The sequence below is a fragment of the Onthophagus taurus genome, chromosome 1 (assembly GCF_036711975.1).
Source record: "Onthophagus taurus isolate NC chromosome 1, IU_Otau_3.0, whole genome shotgun sequence".
NCBI classification, from domain to species: Eukaryota; Metazoa; Arthropoda; class Insecta; order Coleoptera; family Scarabaeidae; genus Onthophagus; species Onthophagus taurus.
The window spans coordinates 23,017,044-23,036,592 of record NC_091966.1 but is presented as its reverse complement, the minus strand read 5'-3'; the positions used below and the strand labels follow the sequence as shown (position 1 = coordinate 23,036,592).

General features: G+C 33.6%; 1 protein-coding gene and 1 long non-coding RNA gene across 6 annotated transcripts; both read left to right on the top strand.

Moving 5' to 3' along the window:
- The first annotated feature begins 6,651 nt into the window (after window positions 1–6,651).
- Window positions 6,652–10,238, top strand: LOC139430991 (uncharacterized). Its single transcript, XR_011641341.1, has 3 exons — window positions 6,652–6,951; window positions 7,019–7,231; window positions 7,384–10,238. It is a non-coding gene; the product is annotated as an uncharacterized lncRNA (long non-coding RNA).
- Window positions 10,239–12,973: 2,735 nt separating this feature from the next.
- On the top strand, window positions 12,974–14,263 carry LOC111419879 (nuclear envelope phosphatase-regulatory subunit 1-like). Of its 5 annotated transcripts, none has more exons than XM_023052765.2 (4): window positions 12,995–13,158; window positions 13,207–13,290; window positions 13,342–13,476; window positions 13,542–14,263. In XM_023052765.2, exons 1-4 carry the CDS (start codon window positions 13,131–13,133, stop codon window positions 13,688–13,690), a joined length of 396 nt encoding a protein of 131 aa, XP_022908533.1. In that variant the 5' UTR covers window positions 12,995–13,130; the 3' UTR covers window positions 13,691–14,263. The 5 variants fall into 5 exon arrangements, with proteins under 5 accessions (XP_022908532.1, XP_022908533.1, XP_071054612.1 ...); XM_071198511.1 differs by having other exon boundaries at window positions 12,995–13,167; window positions 13,219–13,290; XM_023052766.2 differs by having other exon boundaries at window positions 12,996–13,158; window positions 13,219–13,290.
- The last annotated feature ends 5,286 nt before the right edge of the window (window positions 14,264–19,549 follow it).

The window sequence follows — 19,549 nt, the reverse complement described above, 5'->3', positions numbered from 1 at the left end:
GCAATGGTACCAACATTATTTTTTTAAACAAAATAGATATGTTTATGAACTTGGCGCCTTTATTTAAATTGGATAAAATAAGCTTTTATTTCAGAAGAACTAGTAGTATAAAATAATTTAAAATAAACTAATACAAAAAATGACCTTCAACAACTTTTAAGATTGAACTAAATTTCATTACATGTAATAAAAAATTATACAGTGTATCTGAATGACTGCAACAAACTGCAAGGAGTGATTTTTTAGCGAATTTTAAGGGTTCTTTGATATAGAGCTACACCCCTCCAAAAATGGCAGAAAATTTCAAAAAAAAATTTTTGAAAAATTAAAAAATAACCAAATTTGAAAATTTTAGTTTAATTTTTTTTTCTCAAAAGCCATAAACGCTAGGAAAATAAAATTTGGGGAATATGTTTAACTCATCATAGGGCAGGTTTTGACCCTATTTGTACTTTCAACCTACCCTTCTAAACTACTAAACGTAACCATACCCTTTACATTTTTGCAAAATTTTTTTTTATGCAGTTGTTAAATAAATTAGAAAAATGTTACATAGGTAGATGAAAGTATCCTAAAACTTTTTTGTCTGTCTAAAATTTTTCCAAAAACGTCTAATTTTTGAGAAAAAAAATAATAAAGCAAACACTGCCCGTTAAACAACTGGGTTGTCGATCAAAAGATGGAATAAATTTTTAATGAAAAAGTCTTAGTAGGCTTTGCAATCTTTGTCAGAAATATTTTTGACGTTTAAATGTCAGTCTTTTTCTTACTATTATTATTGTTTTTCAAATTAATTTTTAAATAAAGTTCTATCGCATTTACGCTCGTTCACTCGACGGTTCAAAATTTTAAATAAACCAATAATAATAGTAAGAAAAGCGCCGAAGTCGCCCATGGTTCATATATCAAAGTACTGTTAACATTCACAGAAGAATCACCCCTTGAAGTTTGTTGCAGTCATTCCGATACACCCCTGTATACCTGCTAGATGCTAGAATATTACAATCCTTTTTGAAATTTTATATCAAAGCATTTGTGTTTATCATTTGTTGTAAACAAATATATCTGTCCTGGAAAAGATTTTTATCATTTGTTGATATTTTATTATTTTTCAATGGCGTTTTTTCACTATCACAAATTTATCCGACTACTTTTTTGTTTAAATAAGTAAATAAGCTTTGATAAAACTTGGTGAACTCGAATTCCTTTATTTATGTGATCTCCTTGGTTTTTGATGAAAATTGGGTTCCATTTAGATTGTTGTTGGAATTCCTATACATACCAAGGACAGTAGAATTTAACAGGACTGCTACATGCATTGTATTTTTGTAGCCCACTACGGGTTGGTTGCCCGCACTCTACGTCACACTATTTGCCACGCCCTGTTAACTGTCATTCAGTACTATGCGTTTGCTGTGTGTCTTTAGAGATTTAGAGGTTACATGATAGACATTAATACGTCTAAAAAAATAAAACTTCAAAAATAATATGAATACGTCTACGATATAACCTCTAAAAATACACAGCAAACGCATAGAGCTGGGCGTGGCAAATGGTATGACGTAGTTTGCGGGCAGGTTGTCACAACAATGGATGTAGCAGTCCTGTTAGATCCTACTGTCCTTGTATACATACATAGTTCACATAATCAAAGCTTTTCTGTTATTGATAATACGTGATTGATATTGCCAAGTTAAACTAATGTTCTCCCATTCTGAGGCCGAAAAGTAAAGTCTCTTGTCTAATTCTTACACATTCATATATCGTTGATGCACAAGAAAAATGACACATCTCAAAAATCGTCATTTTTGAGTTGAATGAAAAAATATGTTTAAAAAATGTTCTATTTTTATCAGCAAATACGTCATAAAGATAGTTTACAAAATAATTGGCAGAGGGCACAAGTGTCACTTTGTCTTTGAGCGCGAAATTAAGGGTTTCGCAACACTTTAGTTGTGTCTATGCAGGCTATGCAGTTATCGTGTACATGTCGAGTTTCTTAAGAAAAACGTCACATATCAAATTCGACTACTTAGTGGCAACACCAGATTACGAAACAATCCTTGCAAGAAAAGTGTCACTTTATGTTTTGTGTCTTTTTTGATCATAAGGTAAGTTGACTTTAATAATGTATATTTATCTTGTGTAGGCATTTCTTTAAGTTGTGATAGTATTCTTGAATATTTATACTCTGGAATAATAATCTGGAATTGTGTCACTTTTCTTGATACTTAAGAAATAGAAATTCATTTTAAGTCGTAAAATTTTTAATTCTATCACTTTTCTTAAGAAAAATTTTATTAAAAAGCAACTTTTTAAAATAGGAACAGTGGAAAATTGGCAAGTAGCACCGTTTAACGAACGGACTAAACTATTGCTGAGACTATCAAAACAAGTAGACGATAAAAATAATGTTATTCAAAATGAAATGAATACTCAACTATTGACAATAAGTAATGAAAATGATGTAATGAACAGCAATGTGGACAACGATGAGAATACAAATTTAGCTATAAGTAACATTGAGACTTGTTTAGCGATTCCAAATGCCCCAACAGTTACCAGTTCAGAAACTGGCACTTCATCTGGTAGTAAACACTATTCACAATTTGATGATTCGGACGCAGATCTAAATTTCAGCTCCAGTTCTACGTCATCTTCAAGTAGTTTGAGTAGCGATTCTGAGGAGGGCCTGCCTGCAGATGAATCCTTGGCAGAACAGCCTGTTTTACCAAATGAAACAGCAGAAGTTAATTTAGAAAATAAACAAAAAGGCAAGAAGAGAAGGGCAAATCCCGAGAAATGAAAAAGGATGTTGCGAAACTATGTTCCAAACGTAAAACAATTTTTAAAGCTAAAAGTTTAGAACCGCTGCGCCGTGCAGTTCAACATGTAGACTGCAGTGTAGTGTCAAAATCACAGATGTAGACCGAAAGGCAATTTTTTCAGACTTTTGGAATTTGGGTGATTTACAAAGGCAACGGGATTTTATTTTGAAAAGTGTTGAAGAGATTAATCGCAAATATGAATATAAACGAGTACAGAGTAATCGAACAAACAACCATGCATTTTATTTTACGATTAATGTAACAAAATGTAGGGTCCGCAAATTCTTTTTCAAATCCACATTAGCGATAATGGACAGGCCAATTAGAACTGTATTTAAGAAGTAAATATTTACTACTAAGAGAATGATAACTTCAGATCAGCGAGGAAAACATAATAATCATTACCAAATTGACAACGATATGAAAAATAGTATTCGAAGCCATATAAATTCGATACCGCGTATGGAGAGCCATTATTGTAGGAAGGATTCTAGCCTAGAATACGTCGAAGGAGGAAAAACAGTGGCCGAACTCCATAGAGACTATGTAGCGATCTGTAAGGAAAATAATAAATCATATGTAAATTATTTAATGTATAGTAGAATTTTCAACCAGTTTAAAATATCTTTTTTTTGTCCAAAGAAAATCAGTGTGAAACTTGCGGATCGTATGAGCTAGCTTCAGCAGAAGATAAAGAAAATATGAAAGAAGAATATGACACATATCTAATAGAAAAAGATTTCTCACGTAAAGAAAAAGATAAAGGAAACAATTTAGACAATGTTGTCGTTGCAGTGTATGATTTACAAGCAGTTCTTCAATGTCCCAGAGAAGACGAGTCTAGTTTCTACTACGTTTCCAAATTAAATGTCTTTAACTTCATTGTTTATGAACTGAAGTCAAAGGCAGTGAATTGTTTTATCTGGCACGAGTCTGAAGCTAATAGAGGTGTTTGCGAAATCGGAACAGTGTTGCGAAAAGCGGAATGGAAAGCTAATACCAAGAAGTTGGATGTGATATGTTATTCGGATAACTGTTCTGGTCAGCAGAAGAATCAGTTTTTGTTTGCAATGTATCTTTATGCTGTTGAAAATGACAATTTTCCCAATATAAAGAATTTTCCATCTACCATTCCAATCAATTGTTCACAAAACATCGACAATGAGTCAGTTAACATATCTAACATTAAAATCATTAAAGCTGAAAAAGAACAACCAGATAAACTGTTCTACAAAACGTCTTACGGTGAAGAGCAATGGGGTCATACACACTTATTAAATTTAGAGAAAATTTTTATGTCAAACGATATATGCAAGTATATGCATGAACACAAAGTAATAGAAATATTTTGATTAATTTTATATTTTGCGTAATTTGAAGTGAAAAATAGCAAATATTCAAACGAAATAATTTCGCGGCTTTTCTGTGACGTAGGAACCGCACTGCCTAAAACAAGTTAAATTATCCGTTAGATAGCGCTTGCGGTGTGACAGTGTCAAAATAAAACCATGGATGTAATAGAGTGTCTCTATTACATCCATGAACAAAACATAATAAACATAACCTACAAACACTCTATCTCTTTTCAATACAACCTAAATGACGTTCATCTCTTTCTCGCATTTGAGCGGGGAGCAGGGGACGCAAAAGCGAGAATCGTACGTCATCAACGCGGGAATTTTAAAAGCGCAAATGGGTATATAAATTTTCAATAATTTTTTTAACAATGACTTTGTTCGAAAATAAAAAAAAGAAAAATAACGGTAACTATATTTTTATATAAACTTTCAGAAAATATAATAAAAAAAAAATCGTGTATGACCCCATTTCATATCATTCAGGTAAAGCAACCAAGAAAGCAAGTAACAGAAGAAGATCAGAAAATACCGCTAGTGACACTTGAAGAGATTGTGTAACACCAAACTTGGATTAAGCGAAAAAAAAATAAAAGTATATTAAGTTTGTTTTCTCAGAACAAATCAAAAAAATCTGTTGTTCCGCAGTATAACTTAATTATTTCAAAAATTTGTAATTTAAGAAGGTTATCAAAAAAAATAATAAAAATTAAGTTATAAAACAAAATGTTATATAGTTTTTATTTGATTTGTGCTATAATTTTGTCTCTTAACTTCAACCAGGGCCGGATCACAGCTTTTGTGGGCCCGAAGTGCTCTATTTTATAACTTTAATTCAAAAAAACATGATCCGATTTGTAATATCAATCACAAATCGGATACGGATATAAAAAAATTGCTGTTAACGCATATTGAAACAACCATCCCTAAATTTTCTTCTGTAAATGACGTTCTAGTTGACGTTAAAATGAGTTTGTACCTAGAAAATAATCTTTCAACATCACAACTTGTAAATGGAGCATAAATAAAATACTGAGCTATTGAACCATATTTTTCCTTAAGAGTTAAAGGTATATTGTTTTCGGCAATTTGTTGAACAATTCTCAAATCCGAACAACAATTTTAGCACAAAGGGAAACTAAAAACAATTCTTAAAAAAAACAATAATACGAACTCAAACAGAACTCCAACTTCCAATTAAAGGTAATTAAAGAAAGATAAATAGCAAATTTGACGAAATTATGCGGATGAAAAGCGTCGAATACTGCACATTTGGACAACAGTGAAATCGTACTGACAGTTGACAATGTTGACATTGATGCGCAATAAAAAACCGATCGTCGGTCGTCAATAACAACCGATCATTTTCTAGGAGAACAAGTGGAGGGGGTAAATCGTATCGTACCGTTACAAAAGTTCCGGGCCCTAATAATATTACCATTTAAGTATTATCATTGACTATTTTATACCAAACTGCTAACCGCTACGTAAAAATTGGTAACGCGTAAAGTGTTATTTTTGGATTTGTCCGCTATGGGGGCGCTGGTGGATTTTATAATAATAATGGATATGATTAAGAGACGGCAGCACTATTTTTGATTTATATTCCCCCTCTTATATTTTCTTGTACTAATAATAAAAATTGTTTAGTATTTCTTTTTTAATTAATAAATAAAATTTTATTGTATGAAAACATTATACGTTTTCCGTAAAAACCGGTTGTTTCTACCAGTTTATTTTCATTAAAAAATAATATTAATTTTTAGAGAAATTTTTTCAATACTTTGAACAATTTTAAGAGTTGTTCTATTTGGTTTCAAGTTAAGTACTTGGGGAAATCCCGAGATAACTGACAGGTTGTTTCCACCAGTTTCTACGGAAAAAGTTGGTAAAGGCGGGCTTAACGTCGCAGGCGGAGTTTATTTTAGTTTATTTGCTTTAAATATCTATAATTATTATTTAAAACTAGTTATTAAACCTAAAATTATTGGTCTTTAATTGTAAACAAGCTTTATCTTTTATTAATATTTTGAAATAATATAGTAATTAGACAAGGGGTTAAAAGGCACGGAAACAAAATATATTAAAAGGTCGAGCATGAGCGGAGAGTAGAGGATTTCCATTAAAGTCCATCCTAAATAAAATATTGAAACATTTATTATAGTACTTGAGGTAGAGGTACTTCAGATAGAGATACTTGAGGTAGTGATAGAGGTACTTGAGATAGAGATAGAGGTACTTGAGGTAGGGGTACTTGGCTAGAGATACTTCAATGAAGTGGCGAACCAGTGCGCGTATCGTGTAGATCTAGCTTTATACAAGCATATGTTGTTTCTTCTAAGAAGAAAACCTTTCGGAAAAAGAACGCATCCCTGGAAGAGCTAGAGATCGAGCTAGAGAGATAAAGATAAATAAATAAATAAACAAAAATAAAATTATTCTTAATTTTTAAAATGTTATTATCTTTGAAAAAAGTTAATGTCTTTTTTATGTATGACTCTTTATCCAACTCAACGAGGCCTGCATTTTTGTCTCCCATGGTAACAATACGATTTTCTATTTTAATTTTATGTTTCAGATTTTTAATGATGCGAAGAATTAATTTAGTATGGAAAATTTTATGTTGACGTTCTTATTCCCACTCGTTTTCCCTCACTCTTTCACCTTTATCATCTGGCGAACGTTCCTTATGACCTTCAGTCGAATTTCATCCCTCATCATGTTGACTCAAGTTATTTAATTTTAAAGGAAATTTTAACGTGTTAATTGTAAGTTTAAAAATTTTCTTTCTTTTTTGATTTCTTATATTTAGATATTATGGTTCTTTCTCTACAGGTTTGGTAATTTGTTTTGTCGTTAATTTTTAACATTTATTTTTAAACACTGAAAAACGAGATTTACGATGAATAAAAAACGCCATTTTCATTTTTTGGATTTTTCAATTTACTTTTCAAGTTTTTTTACTTTTGAATTTTTCGTAAACGGAATCTTTTTGAAGAAATACTCTGAAACAATACTCTCTTCACTCTCGATGCTCCTACACCGACGGTAATTATATATATTTTTTATCTGTGTTTTTGTTATATCTGAATGTTCCTTAGTCCTGCCTGCAGAAGAACGATAATCGTTCGAAATCTTCGAAGATAGCACCGAAATAAAATATTTTCATCGTTTATACGACTTTTAATTTTTGTTAGCAGCAAAAAACCATACAACTTACCTGGAAAAAAACTACCAAATCGATAATAGAGGCATCTCCAATAGGCCCCGAGATCAAGAAAACCTTAATCCCTCGGGAAAAATCAAGCAGGTGCCCCAAACTCTATGGTCTGCCCAAAATCCCCTCCCTCAGGAAGGCTGCTCCGGATCGGGGACGGTGTAGGACCGTTTTCCAAGTGACTGACAAGTGCAGGGCGTCATCTCTCTTGTTGAAGGTACCGTTCTTCTCTATTTCGATGGACTCGCGGATGAGTCTGGTGCTCCAATGTGGAACGTTGGCTATTTCCATATCTGAAGCTGCTAGTTTTCCATATGTATATGTAAATAGAATAATCATGCAAAATAATTTGATATTAAAATAGTATTATTTAAGTGTTTGCCTAACCTATCCTTTGATATGGACTCCCCCGCTGATAGAATGAGAGTCATTCAGCTTGCGCATACTACATATCAATGCTATTATTCCACGTGGAAAATAACCATGATGCTCTGATCTCAATGAGAGTTAGTACTTTCATGGAGGCATTGTCGTTAGCGAGGCTTCCAAACCCTCCAGCATGCCTATGAAGTGGGTATAGTTGCATCATGGTTATTTTCCACGTGGAATAATAGGATTGATATGCTGTATGCCCAAGCCGAATGACTCTCATTCTGTCAGCGGAAGGAGTCGATATCAAAGGATAGGTTCGGCAAACACTTAAATAATACCATTTTAATATTAAGTTATTTTGCACGAATTTTCTATTTATATGTACATATGGTACACTGGCTCAAGATATAGAAGTATTCAATATATTTTCCACGAGGAATTATAATAAAAATTGCATATATACGTATAACTAAAATATTCGTGCAAAATAATTTGATATTAAAATACTATTATTTAAGTGTTTGCCTAACCTACCATTTAAATGACTCCACGTATCTATCGACTGGAAGTCTGGCCCCTAGTTAGAAAAAAATAATTTTGATTAAATTCGCTATAACTAAAGAACGGTTTGACCGATTTTAATGTTCTATATCTCAAATGAAAGCTTGCGTCTGGCTCAATAATTATGTGTAAAGTATATTGAACACTTCCATATCTGAATCTGCTAGTTTTCCATATGTATATGTAAATAGAATAATCATGCAAAATAATTTGATATTAAAATAGTATTATTTAAGTGTATGCCTAACCTATCCTTTGGTATGGACTCCCTCTGCTGATAGAATGAGAGTCATTCGGCTTGCGCATACTATATATCAATCCTATTATTCCACGTGGAAAATAACCATAATGCTCTGATCTCAATGAGAGGTAGTACTTTCATGGAGGTATTGTCGTTAGCGAGGCTTACAAACCCTCCAGCATGCCTATGAAGTGGGTATATCTGCATCATGATTATTTTCCACGTGGAATAATAGGATTGATATGTAGTATGCGCAAGCCGAATGACTCTCATTCTGTCAGCGGAAGGAGTCGATATCAAAGGATAGGTTCGGCAAACACTTAAATAATACTATTTTAATATTAAGTTATTTTGCACGAATTTTCTATTTATATGTACATATGGTACACTGGCTCAAGATATAGAATTATTCAATATATTTTCCACGAGGAATTATACCAAAAATTGCATATATACGTACAACTAAAATATTCGTGCAAAATAATTTGATATTAAAATACTATTATTTAAGTATTTGCCTAACCTACCATTTAAATGACTCCACGTATCTACCGACTGGAAGTCTGGCCCCTAGTTAGAAAAAAAATAATTTTGATTAAATTCGCTATAACTAAAGAACGGTTTGACCGATTTCAATGTTCTATATCTCAAACGAAAGCTTGCGTCTGGCTGAATAATTATGTGTAAAGCATATTGAACACTTCCATATCTGAAGCTGCTAGTTTTCCATATGTATATGTAAATAGAATAATCATGCAAAATAATTTGATATTACAATAGTATTATTTAAGTGTTTACCTAACCTATCCTTTGATATGGACTCCCCCGCTGATAGAATGAGAGTCATTCAGCTTGCGCATACTACATATCAATGCTATTATTCCACGTGGAAATAACCATGATGCTCTGATCTCAATGAGAATTAGTACTTTCATGGAGGCATTGTCGTTAGCGAGGCTTACAAACCCTCCAGCATGCCTATGAAGTGGGTATATCTGCATCATGATTATTTTCCACGTGGAATAGTAGGATTGATATGTAGTATGCGCAAGCCGAATGACTCTCATTCTGTCAGCGGAAGGAGTCGATATCAAAGGATAGGTTCGGCAAACACTTAAATAATACTATTTTAATATTAAATAATTTTGCACGAATGTTCTATTCATATGTACATATGGTACACTAGCTCAAGATATGGAAGTATTCAATATATTTTCCACAAGGAATAATATTTTTAATATTTTAATAATAATATTTTATTTCTCCATTTTACAAAAAAGCATAGAGTGCGTCAATTTAACAATAATTACATTGTGATATAATACAAATTGAATTCAAACATTAAATTGGAAAAACATGCCAATGGTATATATCGGATTTTCCGTGACAATAGCTTTCAGTCTCCTCCGGAATCTTGGAACTGGCAGATTCTTTAAACATGATTCTTCTCTCGTTTGTGCCCATAGTTTAAGCTAGATTTACGCTAAGTTTTCTTTATTTATTCTCGTTTTCCACACCATTACCGCTAATAAGAATTTTTTATTTTTATTTTAGTACCTAAATTAGTTTATGTAAGTAGTCGTTATTAGAGTATATGCGATAAGATAATTTATAATAATTAGTATTGTAGCGTCTATGTTCGAATATATGCCTTAAATATTGTATTTTTTCTTTAATTTATTTAAATAGATTATATTTATTTATTTCTTTCATAATTTGTTTCAATAGTTGATCCCACGGTTAGGCACGGAGGCCTAACCGTGGTTTACATAACTTTTATTTTATTTAATTTTTTTTTTTTAATAGATGCGTGCGCCAATTCACGCCATCAAATCACTAAAGAAGATACACTAAAAGACATTTCCACATTTAAAGATTGTTATTATTTCCTTCAGTAAAATGTTTATTAGTCCTACTTCATTTTGGTGCGTTTTTAAGATTCTTTCTAAGGAGAATTTTAAATAGTAACGAATGTATCTAACAATAAGTAACACCAATGAACTTTATGTATAAATTGTTAGCTATCGACCCTTAAACATTAAACCCTTGAGCAAAGTGAAAGCATTTTATTCCTCGGATAATGAGAGAGATGAAGAAAACTTTTTCAGATGCTATTTCTTTGATGTCATTTAGATACAGTGTATATATATATATATATATACAGGGTGTATCTGAATGACGTGCTTTAGGAAGGTAGCAGCGAAGTATGGAAACAGAAGTAAACCCTCTTAGAGACTCCCTGAACTTGTGACCGCCAAGACATCGCCGAATCCATTACCACACCAAGATTTTTGACCGTATTAGAAAACAGAATAACGGTGTCGCCAAGCCTCAGTTGAAGGGTAGTTAAGGAATTAAATTGTGCCAACAAGGGGCGAGTACCAACTGCAATGGCTTGCGTTTTACCTGGATTCAGGTTAAGTCCATGATGTCTAGACCAGTCAAGCACGCTAGAGAGACCGTTGTTAAGATGCAACAACGCATCTGGGAGGTTGTTAACAGTTGACGAAATATAAAGTTGAAGGTTATCTGCATACAAATGATAGTTACACGAGATACCATCACTAATACTATTTATGAAAATCGAGAGGAGCAAAGTAACCAGCACACTGCCCTGGGGAACTCCACGTTTGATGTCAACAGGAGAAGAGAGTACACATTCCACGCGGACACGTAAAGACCGATAGGAAAGGTAGGACTGGAACCAAGATACATAAAAAGGGGTAGAACCAATAGCAAGAAGCCTAGTTAACAGGAGGGCATGGTCCACAGAATCAAAGGCCTTACTAAAATCAAGTAACACTAGCAAAGTAACACAACGCTTATCACAAGCAGATCTAATATCATCAGTGATCTTAATCAGTGCTGTAGTAGTACCATGCCCTTCACGAAAACTAGACTGGAACTTGTTAATCAGATTAATCCTCAAGATATTTCTGAATATAGCTTTTAATAACGTAGATAAAATAGAAATGGGTCGAAAGTCACCAACATGGAGCGGAGATTTAATTTTTGGGATAGGAATAACATAGGCCAGATTGACGGAAATATAGATTGTTCAAAAGAACAGTTGAAAATATGTGTTAGGGGAGTAATAACTATATCCAGAATGGGTAAGAGGAATCTGAGTCCAATACCATCTGCTCCGACACTAGTAGACTTGGAGTAAGTTAAAGCATCCCGGACCTCAGCATCAGTAACCAAGCTGAATGAAAAGGAAAGCACGTTGGTAGATGCAAGGATTTCATTAATACTATTCTCCCTAGTTATGTTACCAACCACCACAGGAGGATCCGCAAATATGTATATTATCAATGTCAATATCAAACCAGAAACGGGCCCCTGTATAAGTGCAGAGCCCTGAGGCGCGCGCCTCAAGCGCCTGCTGGTTAATAATCCAGCCCTGACTTCAACCACATTTTACAAGAACAGTGTTACAATTCAAATAAGGGTTCGATATTAAGCGCGGCTTTATAAACTCTGTCTAGATAATAGTTTTTTTCATAGCCCATTATATTATGAAATCGTTACAAACAAAGATACTTGGAAAAATTCGCATACATTTTGGTTTTTTTTACATACACGTGAGCAGTAAACTTTCAAATCTAGATAAGCCTGATATATAGCCTGATAACCTAGAAGATCAGAAGCAAAAAATTAGAGAAGAAATTCAATTAATCGGTTCGGATATGATTCAAAATGTTCAAGAAGCATTTGTCTCCCGATTAAGATATTGCCTTGCCGTTAACGGGCAGCAATTTGAACATTTGAATTAATAATGATTATTGTTTTCTATCGTTCATGTTATTTTTGTAAACTTAAAGTTTTAAAAAAATGTTTAATTTTTGATATCTTATTTTCTGTTTGCGTTTTTTTTAATGCGTTTGATGCAACAAGTTATTGCTACTTTTGTGACTCAAGTACAATAGTAATAATAATTAATTTAAATAAATAATTCAATTCGAATTGAATTTTGACACTTGGAAATTTTAAATCAAAACATTTGGTTACTACTTTTTATATCATATGAAAGGGAAATAATGAAACTTTAAATTAATTTTTCTCGAAAATTTTCTTATGTAACCGATATTAATATTTATTGTACATAATTCAGAAAAAAATCTCTTGCAAATTCTAATATAAAAAATGGGTGATTCGTTTAAAAAAAAACTTCGATGACGTCATAACTCGTTTAAAAATGGCGGAAAAAATTTAAAATATACACCAAAAAATTGCAAAAAATTTAAATCTTTAGACCCGTTTCAGCGATTTTTTCATAAATTGTTTATAATAATTTTATCGAATTTATCCATTACTTTTGAAACGTACTGTATAGTATGCGGAGTTTAACTGGAAGCATAATGTAGTGTCATCTACCGACCATCCGTAAAAATATTAAGCTCAAACTTCACATTTGCTGTCAAATGTCAAATAGTTGTCAACCATGTAAGAAATAAAAGGAAACTAAAAATCGTATTATAAAATTTCGTGTGTTTAGTACAAAATTTATTAAAAATTAATCGCATTTTGGTTGTTTTCCGTATGGTATCGTTAAGATGTCACCCGAGCAGACTGCCTGCGAAGGTACGAAAGGTGACCGAGTGATGAAGTCTCACATAACCTATAAATCAGAAATAATTGCAGATTTAAAGGCTTTCGAACGCAGACTAACCGAGGTGATAGCTTGTCTGCAACCGGCCACTTATCGGTGGAGAAGTAAGCTATCTATTTTCAATCCAAACTAGCATAATTTTTTCTTTATTCTAGTACTGTTACTAGTTGTATCCATATGTGTGGCCACCGGTGCCGGGCAATGGATTATGGATCCAATGACTAGAAACGTTCCTTTAACTCATTCACTATCCAATCATCCATTTTTCATTGTATCAACTATATTATTAGGTATTGAAAAGTTTTAAATTAATGTAAAGAATTTATGATTGTTATTTAATTGTGATTATTTTCAGGTATAATTTTTTTAATGGGTGTACACAAACGTGTGATTGCTGCGTCTATAATAACATCTAGAACTCGGGAGGTCTTGTGTGATTTTAATATGTCTTGTGACGACACAGGAAAGTTGATATTGAAACCAAGACCTATGAATGTTACGTGACAATTGTATAATTTTGTATAAAAATTTTAGCGCTTTAGTTGATAGGATTAAATAAACTAGACAAATTTCTTTATTAATATCTTTGAATTATGTACCTATTATATTTTTAAGAATAAACCCGTGTTATATCCGTTATTATTATTAATTTTATTTTTCTATTTTCATGTCTTTAGTTTGAATAGTTGTTAGAATTAAATAAGCTAATAGACAACTTCTTTATCTTTATTTTAAATATCAATAATACTTTTAAAAATAAACCTTTGTTATATTCGTTAGTACTAACTTTTATAATTTCTATATTTTATTTTCAATTGTTTCAAAGTTCAGTTATGTCTCAATTTTAATAACAATGAATAAGATTATGACGAAAAAAGGTGCTTTTTGCTATTTTTGAATCAAACAAAGTTATTTAAACGTTATTGAATGACTTTTTAAGATTATTTTAGCACTAGTCAAATTGGTTGTTCATTGTTTTTCAAATCAGTTAATTAATTAAAAACACTACCAGCCTTTTATACTCTTAAATTTTTGTTTGCCATAAAGTTTTTGATGCAATAAATACCTCCTTTAACATTTTTTATATTAATTGAAATTATCCTTAATTCTTGCAATAAATGTTGATTAATATCATTGCAGAGCTAAGCTATGCATTTATTATTCAGAGAAAATAGGCAATAACGTCTCTAATTTTTTGTTAAAACAATATTTTATTTGCATCTACATCGCCAGAGTATTAAATATAATAAATGACGGAATATGTAATAAGGCGGTTTATCAGTAACTTGTATTCGAAATCTATCTGGAATTATCAGAGATTGTACGTTCACTAGTGAGTAAGTTTTCATAAAAATTATTTCAAAATGGTGAATTTTGTTTGTTTTGCATAAAAACAATAAATCTTTTAATTTGCATTCGACAATTGGAAGACGTGAGTGAGAAAGTGATCACCATTTTTTATAATAGCTGCCTTACAAGTGTAATGACCGATTGTTTGAATTTGCTATCACTGAATTGGTTGTCATTATAAATTAACAATTGCGATCTTTTTTAAATTGCGACCGTTTAAAATCTAACATTTTTATTCCAATTTGTTATTAATTTTTGCCTGTAGCTTATAAAATCATGAAAGTAAGTAGAGTCCATTTCTCTTACATTTTGGCAGGTTTCATTTATGGTGGTTTGCTCAATTTTATAGTTCTTGCCATAGTACCACTGTTTGGGAACAAATATATTTACTATTTCCCTCTATTCTCGAGAGTTAATAAGCACTATCCCACACATTATATTTTGTAATGTTCGTTCTCCATAAACTTGTGATTGATAAGTGTGGGGATGGATAAGTAATACTAATAGCTAGAGAATATTGCAGGTCAATCGCTTTCAATAAAGCAATCAATGAAAACTCGAATTAGCTTAAACGATAACTTGTATTTAATAAATTTATGTGAAAAACAAACACACAATAATTGTTTTAATTAAACATATAACCTTTTTACATATTCTTTAGAAACTTGCCGAAATTCTTTATTTGAGGTGATTAGGAAATTTTCAAAGTTATTTTAAACTGTTTTCATCTACACAACATCCACGGGAAAGGTGTTGAATAGGAAAAACTTGTTTATTAAACTAAAATTAGAACTAACACTAGAAACTTTCGGGTTTTGCCGTGCGTCTTTTAATAAAAGGTTTGACGTTTCGGATGCCATGTTGGAACCTTCTTCAGAAACTGGTTCGAAGTAACGAGATCAAAAATCGGTAACTATACAGGTGTATCTGAATGACTGCAACAAACTTCAAGGGGTGATTCTTTAGTAAATTTTAAGGGTACTTTGATATATGAACCATGGGCGACTTCGGCTCCCGTAAGGAGCTACACCCCTCCAAAAATAGCGGAAAATGTTGGTTTAATTTCTTTTTCTCAAAAACCATAAAAGCTAGGAAAATGAAATTTGGGGAATATGTTTAACTCATAATAGGGCACGTTTTGACCCTATTTGTACTTTCAATCTACCCTTCTAAACTACTAAACGTAACCACCCCCGTTAGCCTAGATTTTTTTTATGAAGATGATAAATACTTTGGAAAAATTTCAGTTAGATAGATAAAACTATTCTAAAACTTTTTTGTCTCACTGATGTTCTTTTAAAAATTAATAATTTCTGAGAAAAAAAATAATTAAGCAAACACTAACTGTTAAGCTGTAGGGTTGTTAATGAATTTATAATGAAAAAATCTTAGTAGGCTTTGCAATCTTTGTCAGAAATATTTTTGACGTTTAAATATCAGTGGTTTTCTTACTTTATTATTGTTTTATTTAAAATTTTGGAACGTCGAGTGAACAAGCGTAAATGCGATAGAACTTTATTCAAAAATTAATTTGAAAAATAATAATAATAGTAAGAAAAACTGACATTTAAACATCAAAAATATTTCTGACAAAGATTGCAAAGCCTACTAAGATTTTTTCATTCAAAGTTCATTCCAACTTTTGATCGACAACCCCGTTGTTAAAACGGGGAGTGTTTGCTTTACTATTTTTTTTTCTCAAAAATTAGTCGTTTTTGGAAAAATTTCAGAGAGACAAAAAAGTTTTAGAATACTTTCATCTAACTATGTAAAATTTTTCTAATGTATTTATCATCTGCATAAAAAAAATTTTAGCAAAAATGCAAAGGGGGTGGTTACATTTAATAGTTTAGAAGGGTAGGTTGAAAGTACAAATAGAGTCAAAACGTGCCCTATTATGAGTTAAACATATTCCCCAAATTTCATTTTCCTAGCGTTTATGGTTTTTAACAAAAAAAAGTTAAACCAAAATTTTCCGCCATTTTTGAAGGGGTGCAGCTTCTTAGGGGAGCCGAAGTCGCCCATGGTTCATATATCAAAGTACCCTTAAAATTCACTAAAGAATCACCCCTTGAAGTTTGTTGCAGTCATTTAGATACACTCTGTATATAAGTCGGAAAAACTAATTAATAATCAGTTAACGCTAATTACAAGCTAATTATTAACTAATTGCGTCGCGTCCGGTGTGAGGCGGGAAGAGGTCTTCGTGTTCACCACCACCTTCCATATTCTGCTAAGCTCCCAGCCATCCTCTCTGTTGATGTTATTTTTATGTCGGTGGATCTCTATGGCTTCTCTTGTCAGTCTTTGGTAGTATCTGTTGTCCCTAGCCAGCACCTTTGTTTGTTCGAAGTCTATTCGGTGCCCCTCTGCATGGCAATGTTCCGCAACCGCCGACTGCTGGATCTTCTTCAGCCTTACATCTCTCTCATGCTCCTTGATGCGGCACTCGACGTTGCGTCCAGTTTGGCCAACATAAACCTTCCCACAACTACACGATAGTCGGTAGACTCCCGCTCCTTTTAATGGAATTAGTTCGTCCTTGGCTATCGGGAGTGTGTTCCGAATTTTGCTGACCGTGCCGTACCGCACTACGATATCGTTCTTCTTGACGTGCCTAGCAATTCGTTCCGTTACACCTGAAACATAGGGAAGACAGATAAATCCAAGTGGTTTGTACTTACCGTGTCCTCTTTCTGCTTTCGCCGCTTGATGGCCTGGTTGATGTCCCTCGAAGTGTATCCATTCTTCTGCAGCACGCCTCGTAGAAAGTGTTGTTCCTTCTTCAAGTTCTCTCCTTCACATAGTGTCGCTGCTCGCTGAAATAATGTACGGATCACGGACCTCTTCTGTTGGGGATGATGATGTGAACATGCCTGTAAATACCTGTTGGTATGGGTCTTCTTTCGATATACACCAAGTTCTATATTTCCATTTGTCGTCCTGGTAACCAACACATCTAGGAAAGGTAGTTTTTTGGCAGTTTCTGTTTCCATGGTGAACTTCAATCATAGGATATTGCGAGTTCAAGTGTTCCAAGAACTCTTGGAGCCGTTTTTATCCATGTTGCCATATCATAAACGTGTCATCCACATATCGGAGCCATAGTTTTGGTTTCCACTGGCTCTTCTTCAAAGCGTCCTCTTAGAATAATTCCATCTAAATTAAGCTATTAAGCTAATTTTAGAAATTATATAATATAACTGGCGACAGTGGCGATCCCATGGCTGCCCCTTCGAACTGCTCGTAAAATTCTCCTTTCCAGCTAAAATACGTCAACGATAAGCAATACTCCACCAGATCTGGCACGTATTCTGGTAAACCCTCCGGAATGAGTTTTCGGCGAAGACCCTCTACAGCATCCTTAACTGGTACCCTAGTAAAAAGGGATTCCACATCGAAACTTACCAACATATCTCCAGCATCCAGCTTCACACCTTTTACCGATTCCACAAAATGTGTAGAATCCCTGATATACGATTCCGTGTTACCTGTAAAGGGAGACAGAATCTTTGCAAGATGTTTGGAAAGCTGGTATGTTGGGGAGTTGATGGCGCTGACGATAGGGCGGAGGGGGACGTCTGGTTTGTGAATCTTCGGTAGTTCGTAGATTCTTGGTGGTACCGGCGCCTGCACAAACAAACCTTTCTGCTGTAATTCCTGTGGATTTTATGAGTTTCTTCATTTTTCTTACGATTTTGTCTGTGGGGTCCTTCTTGATCTTCCTGTAGGTGGCTGGGTCCAGTAGGTTCATCATTTTGTCGTCGTATTCTTTCCTGTCCATAACAACGGTGGCATTCCCCTTGTCTGCTGGTAACACGACGATTTCTGAGTTTTCTTTAATAGATCGGAGTGCCTTCTTTTCGCCAACTGTCAAGTTGGATTTTGGTGGTTTTGCTGACTTCAGTACTCTCGCAACTTCTTGTCGGATTTCTTCGGCTTTCAGTGCAGGCATCCCTCGAACAGCTGCTTCCACTTCGCAGATGAATTCCTCCTTTGGGACCTTCTTCGGGGCGATTGCGTAGTTCAATCCTTTGGCGAGCACAGCGGTTTCGTCTTTCGTTAGTGGGACATTCGATCTGTTAATGACGATTGTTTCTACTGGTAAACTATTACTTTTCTTCTTTTGTGACCGGCGTTCCAGAGATTCAAACTTCTTGATGTGCGTGTCACGGGTCTTCTGAAATTCGCGATCAGCCTTCTCCATTGTTAGTCTGTCCACTTTGTCCGGAAATACAGTCATCTCCGGATATACAATTGGAAAGTGAGAGATGGAGTCGTAGTAACTTATTTTTTGTAGTCATTCTTCTTTCTTCTTCTTTGTAGTCTTGTGGATTCTTTCTCGTAGCAGTGCTTGTTCTGTCCTAATAAAAATTCTACGTATTGCTGCGGAGTCGATGTGGAGCTTCACCTTCAAAAAGGTTGGCGTTACTTTCTTCTCTCTGCATCTTCGTAGAAAGGCCAAACTGCTCAACAGCTTGCGTTGTCTAATTCGTGAGTTATCCAAATCCTTGATTTGTTTGCTGATATCCTCCCCATAAAGGTTAATAATATAAGTACGAAGGCTTTCACGGCCGGTGTGAATTAAACTAAAATTAGAACTAACACTAGAAACTTTCGGGTTTTGCCGTGCGTCTTTTAATAAAAGGTTCAAACCGGCCGTGAACGCCTTCGTACTTATAAAAACTTTTTTATATTTAATTTTATCGAAAAAAGTTAATCTTGATAAAAAATTTTGCTAATTCTTAGAGTAAGATTGGGATAGAAACATTTAACATATTTTATACGCGGTGTTGCCTGCAAGAGGTGGCACTGGTGACTATGATTCGACTGAGAGAAGAAAGGAATTCTAATGGGTGAGATATAGTAAAAATGCCATTCTCTGGAATGAAATGGTGGACTACTCACCAATTCTAGAATGTATAACGGACTTCACACCCCTACAACACATTTTTATGAAGAAATATCTCACCCACCTAAGTACCAGAGAAGTAGAGGTAAAAAACAGCCTTA